The 22,767-nt window shown below is 35.5% G+C and overlaps 1 protein-coding gene across 3 annotated transcripts in view; it reads right to left on the bottom strand.

Moving 5' to 3' along the window:
- LOC136035554 (uncharacterized) overlaps window positions 1-22,767 on the bottom strand; it is an 83,380-nt gene that overhangs the window by 30,337 nt on the left and 30,276 nt on the right. For all 3 annotated transcript variants that reach the window (XM_065717420.1, XM_065717418.1, XM_065717419.1), the window contains exons 2-3: window positions 8,030-8,253; window positions 3,174-3,318 (exon numbers count right to left, since the gene is read on the bottom strand). In XM_065717420.1, the coding sequence (XP_065573492.1) occupies window positions 3,174-3,318; window positions 8,030-8,212 (328 nt within the window). In that variant the 5' untranslated portion in view covers window positions 8,213-8,253. The remainder of the gene's footprint in view (window positions 1-3,173; window positions 3,319-8,029; window positions 8,254-22,767) is intronic.

The raw sequence follows: 22,767 nt of genomic DNA, 5'->3' as shown, positions 1-22,767 counted from the left end.
CAAACATTACCTATAATACCTAGATCAACCCCTGCAGACGAAATGAATGCTTGCCTGAAAAATTCTAATTTATGGGCACACGTAAAAACATTAAAATTAACTACAAATATGCGTGTCCGATTGCAAAACGATGACTCTGGTCAAACATTTTCAGATCAATTGCTGGCAATGGGAAACGGAAAGCTCCCAGTAGACTCAATTTCAGGACGTATACAACTACCTGCTGATTTCTGTAATTTAGTGACGTCCAAAAATGAATTGATTGAAAAAGTATTTCCGAATATTCTAAAAAATTATAAAAATAATAAATGGCTAAGTGAAAGAGCGATTCTCGCACCCAAAAATATAGACGTCCACGAAATCAACAATAATGTTTTGACCAAAATTCGAGACCAGGCAGTCCTTTACAAGTCAGTCGACACAGTTTTGGAACCAAATGAAGCGGTTAATTATCCATCTGAATTTTTAAATTCCATAGATCTTTCAGGGTTTCCACCACACGTGCTACAACTAAAAATAGTCGTACCAATAATACTTTTAAGAAATATAAACCCACCAAAGCTTTGCAATGGCACTCGACTTGCCGTAAAAAAAAAACAATGGAAAACCTAATAGAGGCCAGAATCTTGACAGGGCCTTTTGAGGGTGAGGCTGTTCTTATTCCTCGCATTCCCATGATTCCAACGGATCTGCCTTTTCAATTTAAAAGATTGCAATTCCCAATTCGATTAGCATTTGCAATCACCATTAACAAAGCTCAAGGTCAATCATTAGAAAAATGTGATGTGGTATAGATCTTAATACTGATTGTTTTTCCCATGGACAATTGTACGTTGCATGTTCGAGGGTCGGTAAACCTGACAATCTATTTATATGCAGCGACAATTTGACAGCGAAGAATGTTGTATTTTCGCAAGTTTTACGCAGTTAATTTGTATTTTGGAACCAAATGAAGCGGTTAATTATCCATCTGAATTTTTAAATTCCATAGATCCTTCAGGGTTTCCACCACACGTGCTACAACTAAAAATAGGCGTACCAATAATACTTTTAAGAAATATCAACCCACCAAAGCTTTGCAATGGCACGCGACTTGCCGTAAAAAAAACAATGGAAAACCTAATAGAGGCCACAATCTTGACAGGGCCTTATGAGGGTGAGGCTGTTCTTATTCATCGCATTCCCATGATTCCAACGGATCTGTTTTTTTTCAATTTAAAAGATTGCAATTCCCAATTCGATTAGCATTTGCAACCACCATCAACAAAGCTCAAGGGCAATCACTAGAAAAATGCGGTATAGATCTTAATACAGATTGCTTTACCAATGTACAATTGTATGTTGCATCTTTGAGGGTCGGTAAACCTGACAATCTATTTATACGCACAGACAATGGGACAGCGAAGACTGTTGTATATTCACAAGTTTTACGTAGTTAATTTGTATTGTATCTATCTATCTATCTATCTATATAAAAACGAGTTGTGTGTATGCATGTTTGTTTGTTTGTAAAAAGAGCGTTTGCATATGACGTCATTATTAGTACATACGGCTTTGTATATGGACAGACAATGGGAAAGCCAAGAATGTTGTATATTCGCAATTTTTACGTAGTTTGAAACACATATATAAATCTATCTATATTCACAGGTGGGACACAGGGACACAACTACAATGGCGTGTAACTAATATGGCACGTAACGACTTACGCGCGCGGGGGGGCTTGGGGGGCGCGAAGCGCCCCACCAGCTAGGTGTTGGGGTGGCGCGAAGCGCCACCCCAACAGCTATATATATATATATATATATATATATATATATATATATATATATATATATATATATATATATATATATATATATATATATATATATATATATATATATATATATATACATATATATATATATATATAATGTGGAATTTCGTATTTTTGCCAGAAGACCGATCACGCGTGCGTGTTTATTTGTTTGTTTGTTTTTGTTTTTCTTCTTTTCCCCAGTGGTGGGTAATCGTATCGACCCAGTAGTCCTAGAATGTTGCAAGAGAGCTCATTCTAACGGAAATTAAAAGTTCTAGTGCCCTTTTTAAGCGACCAAAAATATTGGAGGACACCTAGACCCCCTCCCACGCTCATTTTTTCCCAAAGTCAACGGGTTAAAACTCTGAGGTAGCCATTTTGTTCAGCAAAGTCGAAAAACTTAATAAATATGTCTTTAGGAACGACTTACTCCCTCACTATCCCCGGGGCAGGGGCTAAAAGTTGCAAACTTTGACCAGTGTTTACATATAGTAATGGTTATTGGGAAGTGTTCAGACGTTATCAGGGGAATTTTTTTCTTGGATAGGGAGGGGGTTTAATGGAAGGGGGTTACAGGGGAGTATCTTTCCATTGAAGAATTTGTCGTGGGAGGAAAATATTTCCATGAAGAGGGTGCAGAATTTTCTAATATTATTTAAAACAAAAAACAATGAAAAGATAAATATGAAAAAGTTTTTTCAACTGAAAGTAAGGAGCAGCATTAAAAAAAGAACGTATATGAGGGGGGCAAACCCCCTCATATACATAATAAAAATATACGAATATAGAAGTTCGTTACGAAGGTTAATTCGGAAGATACGTATTTTTTTATTAATAAAAACGTTCGTAAGAAATTAAAAGTTCTAGTTGCCTTTTTAAGTAACCAAAAGGTTGAAGGGCAACTAAGCCTTCTCCCCCACTTCTTTTTTCTCAAAATCGTCCGCTCAAAACTAAGAAAAAGCCATTTAGCCAAAAAACAAAATATGCAAATTTCGGTCTAAGTTTTTTTGTGCGGTGAGCCAAAATCAAAACATACATTAATTCATAAACGTTCAGAAATTAAATAAAAAAACAAGTTTTTTTAACTGAAAGTAAGGAGCAACATTAAAACTTAAAACAAACAGAAATCCCTCCGTATATGAAAGGGGCTGTACCCTCCTCAACGCGTAATTCTTTACACTAAAGTTTTTCACTGTTTTAAAAAGTAATTTGGGAGAAAGAGTCAAACTTTAGCGCAAAGAGCGGGGGTTTGAGGAGGGAACATCCCCTTTCATATACGGAGTAATCTCTGTTTGTTTTAAGTTTTAATGTCGCTCCTTACTTTCAGTTAAAAAAACTTGTTTTTTTATTTAATATCAAGTAGAGTTCTTACCTTTGTCTTTAAATGCAGTGATAGTAAGCTGAAAACCATTAGCTTCACTTCCCCAAGCATCAGTGTTATACTTCATTGTCAAGTAGTTTGTCCTTGTTTGCATAATGGGAACGTTGTGATGTGTGTGTCTGCAGGACAATTCAGCCTGAAACGATTGAAAGAGTTTATTATCGGCTATATAATTTTGACTAGAATGGAACCTTGGTAACGAGGTTACAAATGCCTTTGTTTTGTATTGTTTACATAAGAATCCCGCCTAATACCCAGACCATCTCTCGGATATTCTATAGTTGCATAAAATATCACAGTATTCTAACTAATAACTTGAAATAGTTAGCACAGACCCGAAAATATAAGGGGATTTTAAGAGGTGGCATGAAAATACGGAAAAATAAGGCTTTTAATTCCATATGTTCGGTTAGATTGACCTGTTTGGATTCTTTTACCCCTTTTATTTAAAGGTAAGACTGGGACACTAAGGGATATTAAGCACATTTTGGAACGGATAGAATAAATTCAAAAATGTTACACATTTTATGGATCAATTCCAAGTAAAAATTGCGATAGAACAATGTTTTAAAGTTTTGAAGGTTTTCAGTTCATTCAATGAACTGAAATGAAATGAAATTTTAGTACTTTTTAGAGTTTTGAATTTAGATGGAGTGACGTAACTATCCAATATATGTTATCCGGTAAAGCTCAAATCACGCCCTAGACTTTTAATTGGTTTGAAGGGTGGCATCCGAATATGAACGAATTTGAATATTTTTAAGATTTTCATAACAAAACCTTACTAAGGATCATGTCTACAGATCTGAAAAGGGTGAGTCTCATTTCTCCAACCCTAAAGCTCGATTTCCAATAAAGTTCAGTCAGGCTAATCAGAGCTGGCTCTCGCTGTTATAGGCTAACTTTATTGGTCAAGACTTTTCTTTGCCCAATAACGTTTTTGCATCAGCGTTGCAAGCTGTAGTATGAAGGTACTATTTTAGCACTATTTCATTGAATTGAACTGAATATATTGAAAAAACATGAAATATATAACTATTCAACAAAATTTACGGTATTTTACATGCAACAAAAACAACAAACACTTCAAATTAGTCAGCAGAGCCCCGTAAGGCTCTATAGCCAGGAAAAAAAGGGAAAAAACAAAACAAAAACAAATACATCCATCATTTTTTTTTAAATAACACACGCACATCACAAACACAAAGAATTCCCCCTTGAAAAATCCAAGCTAGGCAAGGGAGTAGTACATGATTCCACCTACATAAATAAAATAAACAACAGACCCAATCCGGAGACATCAATTCCTTGGAAAACCAAGGAAATATTTATTGTTGGCAAGAAATTCTCCAAAATACTTTTTAAGGATCCCAAGCGAGGGGCGGCCCTGTGCACACTTTGGTAGAGTGTTCAAAATTACGGTACAAGCCATCAGAGGATTAAAGTCAGATCATATTGATAGAGTATAAGGTATCTGTAAATTATCGGAAGCGGGAATAATAAGTCGATTTCTCAGAAATAAAAGATATATTACATACATGGGACATAAGGAAGCTGGCCTTGTAACCTCAATAAACTGAAAGAAGCACAAGACAAATTATAAAGAGATCTCATGTCAAGCAAGGGTTCCGGTAGGGAACGACTAGTATCCTGTATATGAGTCCTTGCTTTATCATACAGTTTTGAAAGTGGCTTCAGTGACAGGGGAAAAGTTGACATCCAAATAATAGAACAGTATGAAACATAAGGCTAAACTAGGCTATGGAATAGGATTCTAAGAACCGACCCTGGAAAAACGTGTTTCAGTTTTTTAAATATCCTGAAAATTCTGGAGATATTCATTCTAATAAGATCAACATGGTTCCTGAAGAAAAGATTGTTATCAAGCAAAATACCTAGGAATCGAACGCATCGATCCTTAGGTCTGTTAAGGAAACTCTTCGATACATGCACTTCATTTAAACCAGAACAAGCCTTTGAAACTCTTGAGAAAATAAGAAAGCATGACTTTCCAACACTTAAGGCCGGATAATCAACATTAAATTACTGAGTAAAACTTTCAAAAAGAGCAATCATGTTTGAACGGAGATCAGACTCAGTTCTACCGGCTGTGCCAAGAGTGCTGTCATCCAAAAAAGCTATAGGTGTATCAGATAAGGACAGACTTCTGTCACAATTAGTGACAGACTCAGGTTGACAAACACGATAACAAGTGGTAGGTTTTATATTTTTAACCGCATTTATGAGGTCATTAATATAAATTAAAAAGAGTATCAACCCAATCACAGATCCATGTGGAACACCAAACTTCATTTCAGACCGACTGGAAAAGAGAGGATCAACCGAGATTAGCTCGACCAGATAATAATACACTTTATGTGTAGCAAATGAAAGGGTTCCCACTTGTAGCACGAAAGTGCTATTTGGAATTATTATAATGAATTTTTTACTATAGCACCGAAAATCGCTGTTTATCACGCAAATTTTGGCAGTTTTATTCCTTTAGAATCTGACCCTGGTGGCAATGCTGTCTTGCATACCTTCGCACCGATGCAACGAACCAGGAAAAGAAACAAGAAAAATCCTTCAGTGGACTTCAGTAAATAAAAGAATAATTCATACAGCTCTCAATAGTCGTTTACCAGCCATGAAATCAATTTTTTTACGCCTCTATTTTATATTTTTACAAAACTCAGTTTTGTAAAAGTTTTGCTCAGTAGAGCAAAATTTTTCAGGATTCCACAGTGGCATATAGGGAAAAATCACGAGCTGTTTTTTTTAAACCGCTTTTCTAAAATACGTTGTATAAATTACGAAGCAGTGGTTTTTGTTTGCTTAAGTTTGAACTTTACTCTTTAATTTCGTTGGAAAAACTTTGTTATTCAAAATTACTTTATTGTACATTTCTTAAGTTTTAAAATTATTGACAATAGACTTACATAAGATTTTATTACTACTTAGGCAAAGACATTAATGAATTTAACATGAGCTTTTGCTAAAATAGGGCATCAAATATTGGACTTAATTTGCATCTCTTTTAAACTTTGCCTGGAATGATCTAAGATGTTTTCACAAAAAGACTCTAGGAAGTATTTATCCCTAAATAGCCATAAATAGGCTAAATAGCCTAAACAGCCATCTTTAAGGGGCTGCGAATAAAAAAAACTCAATAAAATATGAAATTAATCAAAAAATTTAAAGGGATTCGTTACCTTAAAATTATTTTGCGAGCCTAGGTGTCGACTGACTGTCGCAAAGACAAAAGACTCACCAATGAATTTTCCTAGGAGAGTACCCAACATCGATGACTAATGAAAATATTTTGTTTGACTACTAAATCTGACTGTAAAGTCAATTAAATTTTACATCCCATGTTTTGGCAAGACTTTCGATCAAATTGAGAAGTGGGTAGCACCTCAAGAAACTCCCAAAGCTGACAGATTACTCAAATAATATTTTCTTTAAGCTGATTTTTAACTGTTTTAGCAGATATGCAATAAATTTTTTTGTCATTTCTTGAACTTTCAAGAAAATTCTGCTCCGTTCAATCGAAAAAACAAATTACAGTATCTAATGATGCATGTTTCATTAAGACATATTATCTCTATCTCCGGCACAAGATGGGAGATAATAAAGGTTTTTTATTATTTCTGGGAAAGTAGGTGTCGCCTTTGGTTTTCTCCAAGGAGCTTTTATCAAAGTTTTACAAGACGACCCAATCAATTCTAAATAATTTGGCCACACAAAATGGAAATAAGTTTATAATGGACTAGCGAAAGCGATCCTTTACGGCATTGAATTCTCTTAAAGCGTACAATTAACATAATTTACGAAAATTTGGATGATCATTATTTTTGCTTCTTTGACTTTAGTATTTTAGGAGACATATTCCTTGGAAATGAATCGGTGCTTGAAAGAGAATACGTATTCCAAAAATAAATTGTCAGAAATTTTATCCTATGTTACCATGGCCACCAGGCAGATCTATTACTGCTAAACTAAGGCATTTCGTCTTTAAGACACATCTTCATCCTATTTGCTTTTTCAATCACGCATTTACTAAATGATAGAAATTTAAGGCAATTAGATACCCTATACCTCAAAATTTTATCATGATGTCGCTTTAAAATCAGCAATAAATTGCAACTTTTTCTCAACAGATAGTTTAAAAATAAAAATTTTTTAAAATTTTGGGGCCTATGGGCTGTAGTTCACTCATTACTAGGCTGGAGCTATCGCTGTAAATAAAAAAGAATAAAAGCAGGAAATATTAGCCACTAAACAAATTAGAAAAAGTATAGATGCGACAATCCTTAAAAAATAATTTTTTTCAGAATCCTAAGAATAAAAAGAAATAGCTTAAGTAAGTTTGTTTGAAATAGTTTTTAAAAATTACTATATATGAACTGCGAAGCAATAATTTTTCTTAGTTTTGAGTTTCAACTTCGCTCTTTACTTCCATCAGAAGAAATCTTTGGTTTCAAAACTAATCAATGAACTGACTAAAGAGTATGTTAGCCAATAGACATAAAAACAGAAAAAGAACTTCTTTAAACTGTATACAATACTCGACTGACTTCAGGCTTTTGACATAAAAAATGTGCATACCCCACCCACTTGAAAACCTAAGCCTACTGAAACCTGCTTGAATGACTTTGATTGTAATGATGCCCCAGAAAAATGCATACTACATTGTAGTAACGATATCACGTGATTTTTCTCAGATTAGTGAATGTCTGGGAGATACGGGCACCTCCCAATTATTTAAAGTAAGATTCGAGTTCAAGCCAAACACTTCCAGCTGGCTAATCTGAATATAATATTTTAATGTATCTCTAATATCTTACCTTTGGTGTTCCGATAGCATGTCCCCCGTCGTAGATAAGAAGTCTATCATTGCAGTCGAGTTGTAAGTGCTGAAACTGAAGTGTAAACTTTTGAAGAACTGTCTCCGTTTGAAAAGTTGCCACACAGTTGATATCCCTCTCAGCTCTCGATATTACGACTGCCCCATCAATTTTCCTGTACATTGTTGACAGGTAGGGATCTTTGCACAATTGTGAAATGTAATCTGAAACACAATAACTTGAAAAGAAGATCCGAGTTCAGTCAAAGGTTTGAATTCTAAATCGTTAATAAAATCGTGGATGACTTAACAATGATTTCAGCAATTAACTATAATAATTTAACTAAACTTATTTTGCTGATAAAAATAGTATGCATGTAAATTCTAAATGAATTACCAATGTTTGAACTTACGAGCGGGTGATCAGATCTTAATGAAATTTGATACTTAAAAGGGTCTCATGTCCCAGAGCTCTTATTTTAAATCCCGACTGGATCTGGTGACGTTTGGGGGAGTTGGAGGTGGAAACGGGAAATCTTGGAAAACGCTTAGAATGTATAGATCAGGATGAAGCTTGGTGGGAAGAATAAGCACATTTCCTAGATACGTTATTGATATAACTGGACCGGATCCACTCTATTTGGGGAGGTTGGGGAGGACATTTTCATATTAGAAAATATGAGATATTTTTAACTAATATCTCATTAACATTAACGGATCTTAATGAAATTTATTATTTAGAAGGACTTTGTGTCTCAGAGCCTTTATTTTACATACCAGCCAGATCCGGTGAGTTTGGGGGGGTGGTCGGAGGGGAAAACTGGAAAACTTGGAAAACGCTTAGAATGGAGGGTTAAGGATGAAACTTGGTAGGAAAAATAAACACAAGTCATAGAGTCCTAGATTGGAATTTAAGCTTCTGTCGGTCTGTCTATCTGTCTGTCGGTCCTGGTTTTACTAGTTCGGGTACTTCCAGATAAGCTAGGACGATGAAAGTTGGCAGGCATATCAGGGACCCGACCAGATTATATTAGAAATAGTCTATCCCTGATTCTATCATCTGGGAGGGGCGATTGGAAGGACCGTTACTTCGGAAAAATGGAAAAAATGAGGTATTTATACTTTCGAACGGGTTATTAGATCTTTATGAAATTTTATATTTAGAAGAATCTCATGTCTTAGAGCTCTTATTTTAAATCCCGACCGGAACCGGTAACATTTGGAGAGAGTTGGAGGGGAAACCGGAAATCTTGGAAATGGCTTAGAGTGGAGATATCGTAATGAAACTTGGTGGGAAGAAGCTCTTGGCTCCTCCAACCTCGTCACAAGTGCCTTATGAAGCTCTTGGATCTTGTTTTCAAACAGTTCGTGGTAATTAGCTGTAAGTAAGGAGGGACCCAACTCAATAGTAACCAAGACCCTAAAAAATGGAATTTTGATACCAATAAATATATCAAAAGAATCGTATTATTATGCTGATTCAATAACTTTAATTAAGTTTAGTTTTCCCCATCACAGGCTACGAGCCTGGGAAAATCATCTTGATTAAAAAAAAACACCCCTTAAAAGTTATATAATCTAAATAAAAATCACACCATCAGATTCAGCGTATCATAGAACCCTGCTGTGGAGGTTTTCAAGCTTCTATCTGCAAAAATGCGGAATTTTGTATTCTTTGCCAGAAAAAAGATCACGGATGCGTGTTTATTTATTTATTTAATTTTTTTCCCAGGGGTGATCGCATTGACCCATTGGTTCTAGAGCATCATAAGAGGGCTCATTCAAAATGAAATTAAAAGTTCTAGTACCCTTTCAAGTGACCAAAAAGATTGGAGGGCAGCTAGGCCCCTCCCCCGCCTCTCTTTTTTCCCAAAATTGTCCGATCAAAATTTTAGATTGCCATTTTGTTCAGCATAGTTGTAAAGCCCAGTAGCTACACCCTAGGATGTAACATGACTCTCCCACAGCCCCAGGGGAAAGGTCTTTAAGTTTCAAAATGTGCCCATTGTTTACGCATAGTATTTATTATTGTGAATTTTGTATACATCTTTTAGGTGTCGGGGGGAGACCAAGTTTCTACTGGGAAATTATACCCAACGGGAATTTGCCACAATTCTTAAACACAATTCTTTTGATATGTCTTGCTTTCTCTTTTCCTTCTTAATTTTACGCGTGGGGTTGTTAAAGGTAATTGTTTGGCGTAAATTTTCACCGGGATTGAATTGTCATGAGGATATTTCCATGGGGAGGGGGATTTCTCCGAGTAGGTGGGGCCAGATTTTCTGGCATAATTTAAAAAAAAATCAGAAATTAAATTAAAAAACAGGATTTTGTCAACCGAAAGTAAAGACAAACATTAAGACTTAAAACGAACAGAAATTATTACGTATATGAAGGGGGTTGCCCACTCCTCAACACCTCACTCTTTACGCTTAATATTTTTAGTACTTTTAAAATAGCTTCTTATTGTTCTAATGAAACGACCGATTGTGTTTCAGGAGCCATTCTTAAAGCATTGGGACAAAATTCAAACTTTCAAGTTTATACCAGCATTCATTACATAAAAACCTTAAATGCTTTCGGGCATAACTTACAACCTTTATCCCTCAGGTTCTGATGGACTATTTCAACCTCGACGCCCTTTTTGTATGATCTTTAGACTTCTTTCTAACAAGATGGTAATCTAGGCATGGCTAGTTGCCCTCCTATCCCTTTTGACTCTTAAAAGGACATTAGGACTTCTGATTTCCAATTCAATAAGGCCCATCCAAAGCTTATACGACAACTCTCTCCATAAAAACCTTGCCCTGAGCCCTGAGTGCCCTTAAATGCCCTACTTATGACTTATAGCCCTTGCCCTGAGGGCTCTAGGGGATTTTAACATCAAAGACAAAATTACCGAGCCTTTCAACTATACTGAACAAAAGGATTCTCCCAAAATTTCCATTGCATGTATTTAGGGAAACTATTGGCGTGAGGGAGGGAGGGTGGTTTCCCTTCTACAATTTATGAATATTAGAAATGACAATAGAACTTACAATTTTCGGTCGAATGAACCCCTTTCGAAGTTTCTACCACAACATCTTTTATACGAAGTGCCCTGGTCTACATAAAACAATGTGCCCACGGTGCTCTTTCCTTAAGCAGCACAATTGCGCTGCCCATGACTTTTGAACTAATTTTTGAATGAGCAAATGGGTATCTAAAAATTTCTATGAGATGCATATCGGTAAAATACGACATTTCGGGGGTGGGTAGCTGCTCTCTGATCACTTTGCCTCCTAAGAAGGGCACCAGCAATGCTGACTACCGATCCAATGAGCCACCTCTGAAGTTTATACGACTACCCTTTCTATAAGAAGCCTTATATGCCGTCAGGGCATAACTCACAACCCTTGTTGACCCCGAGATATCCAGAATAATGTTCCTTTAATACTGCAGCTAGTTGCAACTTTATTCGAGAAGAACGAAGTATTCTTCAATCATTCTAGTTTATTGACTTTGTTTCGGAGAATTTGGAGACAGTTCTTAAGATGTATTTTTCTATTCGGTAATTTTCTTTTCCAATTCTGAACCATTGCGTACCTACTTGTCATTACTAAGATGAACAAAAAAGGATACAAAAGAGGAAGTAACACTCGCTCATTAGTGGACTGATCAATGTTTCAAAAGTTAATTTATGGAAAACAAAATAATGATGCACTTTCGTCAGCTAGGATATATCCTGCTTTTTTTTCTTTTTCCAGATCAAATAGTTTGTGGTAACGTAAGTAACCATAAACTGTAACTGTAAGTAAGTAAAAACTGTAAGTAAGGAACGACTCGGGTCAGTTGTAACTTAAACTCTAAGAAACTGGATGTTGATAACAATTAACACAGCTATTTATGCTGGTTCAAAATAAATGAAATTCATTGTGTTGCGAGAGCAACACTTTGGTTTTTACCCGTTTTTTTTTCCTATGCCGCCGAAGTCATAGGATGCCGCCTGGAAACTGGTAAGGATCTAACCTGTGCGGTTTTTACTGAAAGTGTGGACCTCAGGCCGGATTGATGAATATGGCATTACAATTTGGAAAGCTCCACAGAACTCTTACCTAGGGCCAAAAAGGATACTTTTGCTTGTCCACGAGCCAGAGCCTATGGTGTGCGAAGTGAAGTGGAGTTATGTAGCCTATTTCAGAGAGGAATATCTGAAGTTGTGCAGCCAAGCTTTCATTTCATCAAACTATGTTTCTGCTTTCGAGTGGAAAGCTCCGTTCTAGCAGGCAAGCAGGCAGACATCAGTTTCAAATTGAAGATGGACTAAAATCTATAAGTTTTAAATATATATGGCAGTTACCCGGCCTCACAGTCAATATATCTTCTTTGAGTGATAAATAGAAGAATTTACAGAAGCAAAAAAGCGGCATTTTCCCACGGGTCCGAAAGTGCTGCCGGGATTTTGGCTGGGTTTATCATATGCTTTTTCGGATTTGCGATTGAGGTAGAGAAATGTTATCAGAAGAACCTCTTAAACTTTAAAAGGTTCTATCATTGCCAAAGAAATAGGAGCTTATCCTTTGCTCCTTTCCAAATTGTGACGCTAGAAAGTTGGCCTACGGCAAAAAAATCAACTTTTGAACTAAGACAGATAGAATTTTTTTTTTTGACGGCAATCGATAGCTCTTGATAAGCTGATCAAAGTAAATACTATCTATTTTTTGGTATAATAATTCCTTCATGAGATATACTAGTTTGAAAGTTTAAGAGGTTGACAACTTCAGTAGTAGGGTACACACTGAAACCAAAAATAAACCGATACCAATTGTGACACATGTAGGGGACTTGTAAGGAAAGGTCGGCTGTTAGCTCATAATCATCTTCGGCAGTGAGGGGTTTGTAAATTTCGCTATTTGGTGTACCTATTATTTGTTTTCAGTGTATTTGATGGTAAGACCGAATTGGTTCCAGTGGTAAGACATGTAGAGGACTTGTAAGTAATAATCGTCTGTTAGGCTACAATCATCTTTAGTGAAGAGGGGTTTGTATCTTTTGCTAGTTGGTGTAGCCTACCCATACTCACTGTAACCTAGAATTAAGTGTTTTACGCAACGGGTACAAACGATAACGTAAAACAACGAGGCAGTTTCATAATAATTAATAGAGCGTCATCTATGGTATTTTGCTCCTGAAAAGTTACGGATAGCTTCATATTACCAACTAGATTATATAAGATATTGTTCCAAGTTCTCATCCGTCACGATGTCTACGATTGAAAAGGATAAAGTTGAACTGGCTGCAAAGTCAATTTAGTCCCTTCTTTCGATACTATTTTGTTTTTGTTTTTTCAACGCTGAGGAATAGCCTTTGATCATGTGATTACTGACAGATAGCGAAGAAACAAAACCAAAGTGTTCCTCTCGCAACACTTTAGCCAGTGAAGCCGGACAAAGGTTGCCGCAACACTTCACGTTGCTCAGGCAATGTAGGTCTAGTTAAGTTTGATGTTACCCATCAAATGTTACAAGCTTGGGAAAATTCGCTTGATTTCTGAAAGGACGGTAACCCGACAAGGGGAAGTAATCCTGATGAAAATCATGCAATTATATTTAGCATAAGATAACAGACAATCATATGGTAGAGTTTTCAAGTTCCTATCTACCAAAATACGGAAGCATCTATTTTTTTTCCAGAAGAAAGATTATATGCACGTTTTTTTCCTAGGGTAACCGTATCGAATCAATGGTTGTAAGAGATTGGTGGAGGGTTTATTGGAACAGAAATTAAAAGTTCTAGTGCCCTTTCTAGTAACCATAAAGATATGCCAGGGGAAAGCTGGATTTTCTACCATTTTAAGCCGCCAAAACGACTTTGCCCCATAGATGACTCAATTGCTAATGAATAAATCTTGAGAAAGCCAATTATGAAGTATGTTTGGTCTAAGCCTTCATTATTGGTACCGGGAGGGGGTAAACCGCTCTTTCATTATGAAAATATTTTCTTTCTAGCATGAATATCATATTTACAAGCCTATTGGAACCTCGCATATCAGAACCATAAATATCATATTTACAAGCCTTTCGGAACCTTATTTTTTCGTTCTCACGAAGAGAATGGAAAAAAAAGTTGTCTTTAAAAAACAACAGACAAAAAAACAACAAATAAACACACGAGAAAAAAAAACGAATAAGAACGACTCAAATGAGCAAATAAAGGAGAGTGACCCATAGTTTCACTATAGACATTCGCTTTGGTTTTATTCTTATGTTGTAACATCAGTGCTGGAAGTTCATTTATAATGTGTGTTTTTAGTTGTCGTTTTTTCGTGTGTCATTTTTTCAAAACAATTTTTTTTTCTTTTCGCTCTTTTGTTTTATCTTATAAAGGACATGGGGCCGAAATACTAGAAAATTTTTTTTTACTTAAAGTGTTGTTTTGCTTTTATTTTTTGTTCAGTGCTTTGTTGAATTTTAATTCAACAATTTTTTTGCTTAATTTTTCCTAAATGGAACAGCAGTGTGGTCTAAGGAATTAATTGAGTCAGAAACACTGTACATATCCAGGTTATCACAATAGAACATCTGCAATATCTCAGGAATTGCTTTAGGGAATCGATTATAAGCTTCCAAAGTGTTTGAGAGATCATATTATGTGCTGAGGGGAAGAGACGAGGTACCAAAAAATATTTATCTTAAATATATTTAAAGTTTTCTGCATTATTTCTTTGAAACTTATAAGCTACTCACATTAAAGTAGTGACATGAATAACTACAAACAATTAATGAAGTACATACACGACGTGTACGCAGGTTATCAAACCAGCTAGATCGAGAACCAAGTTGAAATTCTGGGTGTGTTGGGAGAGGAGTTCAGCCTTGAATTTAGATTATTAGGAAGGTTCAGGGGTGGGGGGATAAATGTTTTGGCTCCTAACCACCTTAAGGCTTTTGTACTGTAAGCCCCTGGCGACATGTGAATCTACGTAGATAACTTACTGCTAGAGTTTTACTGCTGATGATGAACACTGTATATGTGTCCGAAATATCCAGTTAAATAATTTTGTATCTGTTCACTGTCAATAAAAAGGTATCATCCCCATTTTGAACTGTTTTACTTTCGTTGTGAATCTATCCACTGTAAAGTCCTTAGATAAATCGAAAGACAGTGTGCTCCCAGACTGTCAGGATAGCGTATTGACGATACCTCTAGAGTGCCAAAGGAGATATAGATCAAGTTCTTAAGAAGTTAAAGATAAGCTAAGTGGACTTTAAACTTTGATTTTTAAGAAAAGTGCCAAAAGGGTTATGTTATTTTTTGTAACTGATTGTTTTAAAAGTTTTGTGTTATGAGACGAAATAAACTTAGAAAATATACCCACTAAAGTAATCAGGTTATTCAGGAGACAGTATAATGACCCAGAATACCAAAGTAATGCTTCTGCAATGTCTCGAGAACGTCTTATGACTAGAAAACGGGATAAGAGGACGAAAACATTTTTGTATCCGGTAATTCAATTTTTTATCCGGTAATTCAAAATCAGGTAATTCAGGAGACAGTATAATGACCCAAAATACCGAAGTAATACTTCTGTAATGTCTCGAGAACGGCTTATGACTAGAAGATGGGATAAGAGGACGAAAACATTTTTGTATCCAAAACGTTGGTTCACCCAAACCATCAGACATTGAACTAGGTCCCACTTAGCACCATCCTATTCGTTACGTTTATCATGGAGGCACAATTTAGGCTAAGTAGCTCTTTTAAGGAGAGTGCATGCCTAGAAGAGTTCTGTTTACCTACAAAAGTGGCTAAAGAGTGGAAGACGAAGTTTGTATAAGACTGGGATTGGGTTATAAAAGTGGCTTTAGAACAGTCACGTTTTTTCGGAAATGCCTTAAAACAAAGCCTAAAATCAGGTGGAAGGGACAAGGATTAATCGCCAGTGACCTGAGCATATATTTTCTAAGTTTTAACAGCAGTACTTTTTCTTTTAAACTTTATTTCCTTTTTACTACTTCCTCTGCACCCTTTTTAAAGGTATATCTAGAGCTAGTGGAAAGGAATAGATTACAAGTTTTCCCAAAATGTTCCCAATTTTTACCAGCGACTCCACAGCTTCTTGTATCGCTTTGGAAACAAGCCAGCATTTATGCATAAGAACGGACTTATTTTATTTTATAAACATCGAAGGTTAGACTACATTCACATTCTATTATAGTTACATGAACAAATGGGAGTAATGAAGGAGGAATAAACGCCAATCAGTCGAAGATATAGTAGCTGGTGTTGTGATTTTCTGAAGTAGTAGAAATAACAATATTTCTTATTTTCGTTCTTTTCTGCTGCTTTCACAAGTACAGGACATAGGGGCATATGCTATTCCTTTCATTTCTACTTCTAGATTCTATTTCTTTCAGGGCCATGCCTAAGGAGGCTAGAGGGGGCAAGCACCCCAGGTGGCAAACCCGGGGGCGGAAAACAAATTTAAATAGTAATATTTTTGGGCAAAAATTGTAATATTTACTCTACTGATGGGGTGTCAGGGTGCGGCAAAGTCTAGATTTACCCCCCCCCCCCCTGACTGAGAAAAAACCCAATTCCAATCTTGATTCCTTTTGCACAAGCAAGTATGGTAAAATGGAGGGGGATTAATCACCAGTGAGTCAAACTCAGGAAGTAAAACTCCGTGGTGGTTTTGCTCAAGTTGTAGTGATAATAATAATGTGTTCCATTATTTGCCCGAGTATACTTAGCTTTTGTCAAGGATTCCCATCTATTTGCACAGTCCTAAAGACAAGAAAATAACTCTAGGTTTTTTTTTATAGCATTGAAGATTTATTTACTTATATGTAGTTTAATTGTATTTCCACAAGGGAATGGGATTAAAAGGAAGAGGATAATCACCATTAAGTCTAACCAGGGTAGCGGAATCGTGTAGCGAGTTTTTCGAAGCCAAAATAATAGTTTTACTTCATGCTTTATTTTTTTTACTCTGAGTTCAGCAGTATTCGAAACAGGAATAAAATAGTATTTCATTCGTTTCCCAAATTTATCGAGCTCCTGCAAATGATTCCCAGCTTCTTTCGCGTCTTTAAAAACAAATGAATACCTGCAAGTTAAAGCCATTGAAAATTTTTCTAGCTGCATCACAAAATTTGCGCTCTTGTCTTAAATACTATTAAATTTGTTTTTAGTTGTTGTGCTAAGTTCTGAGCTCCATGTGAATCTAATGAAAAGAACTTTTCAGCTTATTGAATTTTTTCTATTTTTACCAACGAATACAGTATTCCAAAATGAAATAAAATGTTATTTCACTCGTTTTCCCAAATTTATCGAGCTTCCACAAATGATTTCCAGCTTCTTTCACTTCTTTAAAAACAAATCAATACCTGCAAGTTAAAGCCATCGAAAACTCTATTGTCTTCACAACAGAATAGCAGAGAAACAATGTGTTCCCTTCCACTTCTTTACTCACTTAAAAAAAATTGTTTATGTCAATTTTTTGACAAATTATGAACTGGAATTTTCTAGTAGCAGCAAAAATTGAAGATTATACATAAAAATTTACGAAATTTATGATTCAAATATAATTATGATTCTTGTATACTATGATTCAAGATATTTTGGATTCAATTTTGATTGTTTTGATTCAATTTACACAGTAAGCCTACATTTATTTAAAAAAAAACTTAGTAACGAAATAATTTGCCCTGGAAATAAAATTTTGAGAATCTAAAACTTTAGGAATAAATTTATATTATATAGCGTTAAAAAGCAGAAACTTTGTTCAAATACTTTTTCGTTTTGATTTTCGGTTCCTTCCACTTCTTTACTTACTTAAAAAAATTGTTTATTTTTTTATTTTTTAACAAACCCATTGAACTTGAAATAGGTACAAAATTTAAATAGTAGTATTTGCAGCTTTAGACTGCATGTAAATCGGTTGTTGTAATTCAAAAGCAAAATGAAGAGATTTCGGTGGTTTTGAGAGTTCAGGGTGCAAATTATTGAATTTCTACGTTTGATCAGATAAGCTGAAATGTCTCTAAGATTGGAATTCCTGTGGTAAAATAGAAACTGAGATGTCGTTGTTGAAGTATTAGCCTATACAATTGTTTATAGTTTATTCTAAGATGCAGTATCGATCAGCTAATAAGGGAAAAAAGAATCCCTAGAGTAAGCAAGAAGCGCCTTGTTATTGACAGAAATTAGGAAAGTCCAGTTTCTAGACCTGTCTAGAACGTACCTTGACAGTAGTTGAGATACCCGATTGTTAGCAGACTGTTAGAAGACAAAAATAACTGAAATGGTAGGCTATTAATTAATATTTCTAAAGCCACTTTGGACAAAGCTTAACAAAATTTTCGTGGAATTTCCAAGGGTCTTTGGTTTTGGTCTCTACTGGCGTCATTCAATGACAACAGTTTATCCCTTCAAAGGAAAGTTGAATATATAATAGTTATCAGTATACGACACATAAATAAAAAGATAATAATGATAATTAATTCTGAGACCTGATTAATGAACAGCATCCAAAATAAGCAATTTTAAGTAATTTAGTGCCTAATTTCAAACTAAAATTCAAATTAGTGCAGTTTAATTAGATTAATTTAACCAACTTAAATTTTATTTAATTAGTTTTACTTTTAAAATTAATTAATTTAATTATATTAATTTAAATACTTTAGTTTAAATCCAATTTTAAATAGACTTTTTTCCTATTGCCTAAATAATAATAATAATAATTTATTTGTAACCCACTGTACAAGTTTAAAATAGTGGAGTATGAAAGAAAAAGAAATAAAGAAAATGCAACAAACAACAACAGAAAATCAATCAATGAAAAAACCGAATGAGATCATGGTACGCACCAAGACGGAAACACACATCAGCGCCAATATTGGTCTACAGATTCTCCAGCAAACCAAAATTTCGGTAACTTCGTAACGATCTACAAAGCGTCTGTTTCTAACCAATCTGGGTAGGTACATAAGGAATTTACAATCACGAAAATAATTAACCCTCATTTGATTAAGATCAATCTTTGTAAAAATAGGATACAATCCGAATGCAGACAAAACGGCATGGTAGCAAAAACTAGAATATAGCTTAGCCAGTCCACGTCTGCTAAAACGACCAGAATTTGCGACAATTTTTGCATAGCCAATTCTTAGCTTATCTATAGTATCAATTAAAAACTTCCTCCGGGTGCTAGCAAGTGAATTGCAAACAGATATACCCAGCCATTTCAACATCTTCACTCTAGATATAACAAAACTTCAGCAATTCAGAGAATTAATGCAATCATTATTATTAAAAGATAAATGTTCACACTAGGCAATATTTAAAGAAAGCCCAGTATCTTTGAACAATCATCCAGCCAGGCAGACATTACACTCAAGTGCACTCTTAGAGCGACTAATTAAAAGGAGGTCATCGGTGTATGCTAAGTAAGAAATATCACTATACCCGAAAAACAACTTGATTGGATCTTAGTCAGAACACTGGAAATACAAGCATTAAAGAATAAGGTGAAAGGACGCCTCCTTGTCTGACCCCGCATTTGACTGGTATATTCCTGAATATAAGACCATTAGATTTCAGTCTCATATACAAATTGGAATACCAAAAATGTAGCACAGATATGATTGAAATGTTAATACAAAGCTGATGCATAGACAGAAAAGCTTGTGACATCGGTGTCAAATGGTTTAGAAATGTCCAATGCACAAATGTGTAATGACTGACCTTTAGTGTGTCTGTCTTTGAGGAGAACAGCAATTGCCCTATGTGCACACTGGCATCCAATTTCCTTTTTGAATCCAAACTTATTGGCGTCATAATTAACAAAATCAATTATAGACGGGAGAAGTACATACTCAAAAATTTATATTACACGCAGCAGTTATTGGCCTGTAGGAATCACATTTATTAGAATCTTAACCTCTTTTTAAAACCGAAGTTACAGTCCTACAAAGAAAACTGTCAGGGATAGTGACAAACAAAGGCACATTTGACACAGTAACTGCAAATGACTCATCAAATCTGGGGAATCTTTACATAAATGCCAAACACTAATGCCATCAATATTGACCGAACATGATTTCAGCCGCTTGATTGAATTAACAGTATCTGCAAAAGACACAGGAGGTACAAAAGTAAAACAGTTCAAAATAGGGATGAAACCTTTTTATTGACAGTGAACAGATATAAAATTTAACTGGATATTTCGAACACATATACAGTGTTCATCATCAGCATGATGATAATTTTTACTGCTGATGATGAACACTGTATATGTGTTCGAAATATCCAGTTAAATTTTATTTCTGTTCACTGCCAATAAAAAGGTTTCATCCCTGTTTTGAACTGTTTTACTTTCGTCATGGAAAGGGAGTGTGGTCTTCGAAGTTATCTACAGGAGGTACATGCTTTTATTTTCACTTTGGCTGGAAGGCACATAGAAAGAAGCTATACAGCGATGTACGGCGATGTACAGCAAAATTTTCACGGGAAAATGCATTAGAATAATGCTGAATCGAAGAGAACTGTAGAATAGCATTACTATAATAATCATACTTTGAGGAATTTTTCACCCGTTCCCAATCCTTTGAACTTTTCGGAAAATAAGTACCCGATTCACGAAAAGAACGTATGTGTCGCTTGTATGCGGCTTTTGTTTTGCGCTTAATTTCAAACAAAATACCACACAAAGGACGCCCACACGCTATCCAGATACGCAGACAAAACTTAGCTTGATTTTTCCCTTTTTACAAATTAGGATCGAAGTTCCACATCGGCTTCCGGGTCCGACACCGCACACACTCGTTAGGAGCTGCCGCTTCCTCCACTTTTTTCATAAACGAAAGAGTCTGAAGATAAAACATATTTAAATATAAACGGGCACTTGGCGAATGAACTCAACAACGGAGAAGATTAAAAGGAATGCGGATCGTACTTAGCAGGCTAGTAAGCGCAGCTAGGTAAATCGGCCAATTAGCATGGTTCCAGTTCCGCCGTTCGTACCAATGTCTATTTCAGGATTGAGGAGCACTTAAGACTAGTTTAGAGGTAATGCACACAGTTAGAGATAGGGGTATGTGGTCATAATCTCTCTCGTCCTTCGACATGTATAGTTGAAGCGGTAATAGCAACACAGCACAGACAATGATCAAGGTTTGATCCGGACCACTGGTATTAATATAGGTGAAAGGTAAGTCTTTGGTTAGAATACGGAAAAAGGATGGGATGCACTCAAGTAGAGTCTCAGATCAAAGAGAAATATTAGGTATGTCACAGTTTAGATCACCAATGAGTACCCAGCCCAAACCTAGCTTTTCGATACCAGATATTAGATTTTCTAACTTGTTACAAGCCTTGTCAAAACTAGTGAGAGAAGCAAGTGAATTCTTATTGCGCGGTAAACACGTATTAATCATCACTACATCATCGATTCTGATAGCTAAATAATTTTCATCAGAGCCATAACAATGGGGGACAAAAATGAGAGCCGCCACTTGATAATGCAGGCAAAACCTCCAGACGGACGGCCGCAGGTCCTTCAGGCATTTGTTGTGAACAATACGTCCCCTGAGAGCGGTTTTGTCGTATCTGCAATTTTTTTGGGAAGTGAAGTTGAGACTGCCATCTAATGTGAAATTTTTTGCTCTATCTGATTCCGTCGACCATTTTATTGTATCTCAACTAGAAGTGCCTCAATTTTAAATTTCTCGTTTATCGTATGTCACATTTTGCCATTTTGTTAAGAGCCGTTTAGTCGTATCTCATATGGGAAAATTACATGGGCATTTTTGTCGTAACTCCGTCGACGTACACTTTTGAAGAAGAAAATGTTTGGTAAAAGTTTCACAATGAGTCACAAACGGACATTATTAACATCTGCACAAGCTGCGCAATATTTACAGGAATCCAGTTCCTCATTTTTGTGAAATTGACTAATATTTTGTTCCAAGAATATAATATATTTTATATCTTATATTATATATATTTTTTTACATATTGTACATATATAGAATATAATTTAATATTATACCAAATACCAAACTTTTTATTATTTTTGTTGTCAGAATATATCTTGGTTATGATCGTATTTTGGTAGTGCTTCCTTGTAACGCAGCAGCCTGTCGGTAAATTTTTCGCAGTTCGTATTATTGAGTTACAAATAAAGTGAACATACACTCGATGCCTTTTTTTATGTTCTTAACGAATTTAATAATCGTTTCTATCGCAAATTCAAATTTAAGCACTTTTTGACCTCACCTAATTAACCCAACCTAACCTAGCCATAAATAATTTTGGCGCTGAGAAAACGTAGTATTATTTTGTCAAAAACGACCGAAACGCAAACTTTAATTGAAAAATTGGCGTCAAGGAAGAAGAAAATGGCATAAACGGCAAAATAAAATTTATTTATCCAACTTAATCGTTGAAAATTGGTGCTTGTAGATTATATAACATTAAAAAAATAGATTCATAATGAAACAGTAAGTTTCTCAAACAGTCTGAAACAGTAAGAAAATCAATGAGGTATACTGTTGCATTTGGTCCGAGTTTGAGGCTGGACGTGGAGCAAACGAAATAGCTAGTGGACTATTGACTATACTAGAAAAAATTCTTGATGTTTACCCTGATATCTGTCAGTTAATTACTTGGTCGGACTCCCGCGTGTCCCAGAACCGAGACTCAATTATAAGCTTCGCCATCCAAGATGTTCTAAGAACATTTCCACTCTTAGAAAAA

This window comes from Artemia franciscana, chromosome 14, assembly GCF_032884065.1.
Source record: "Artemia franciscana chromosome 14, ASM3288406v1, whole genome shotgun sequence".
Taxonomy (NCBI): Eukaryota; Metazoa; Arthropoda; class Branchiopoda; order Anostraca; family Artemiidae; genus Artemia; species Artemia franciscana.
This window is presented reverse-complemented; position numbering and strand designations above follow the sequence as displayed.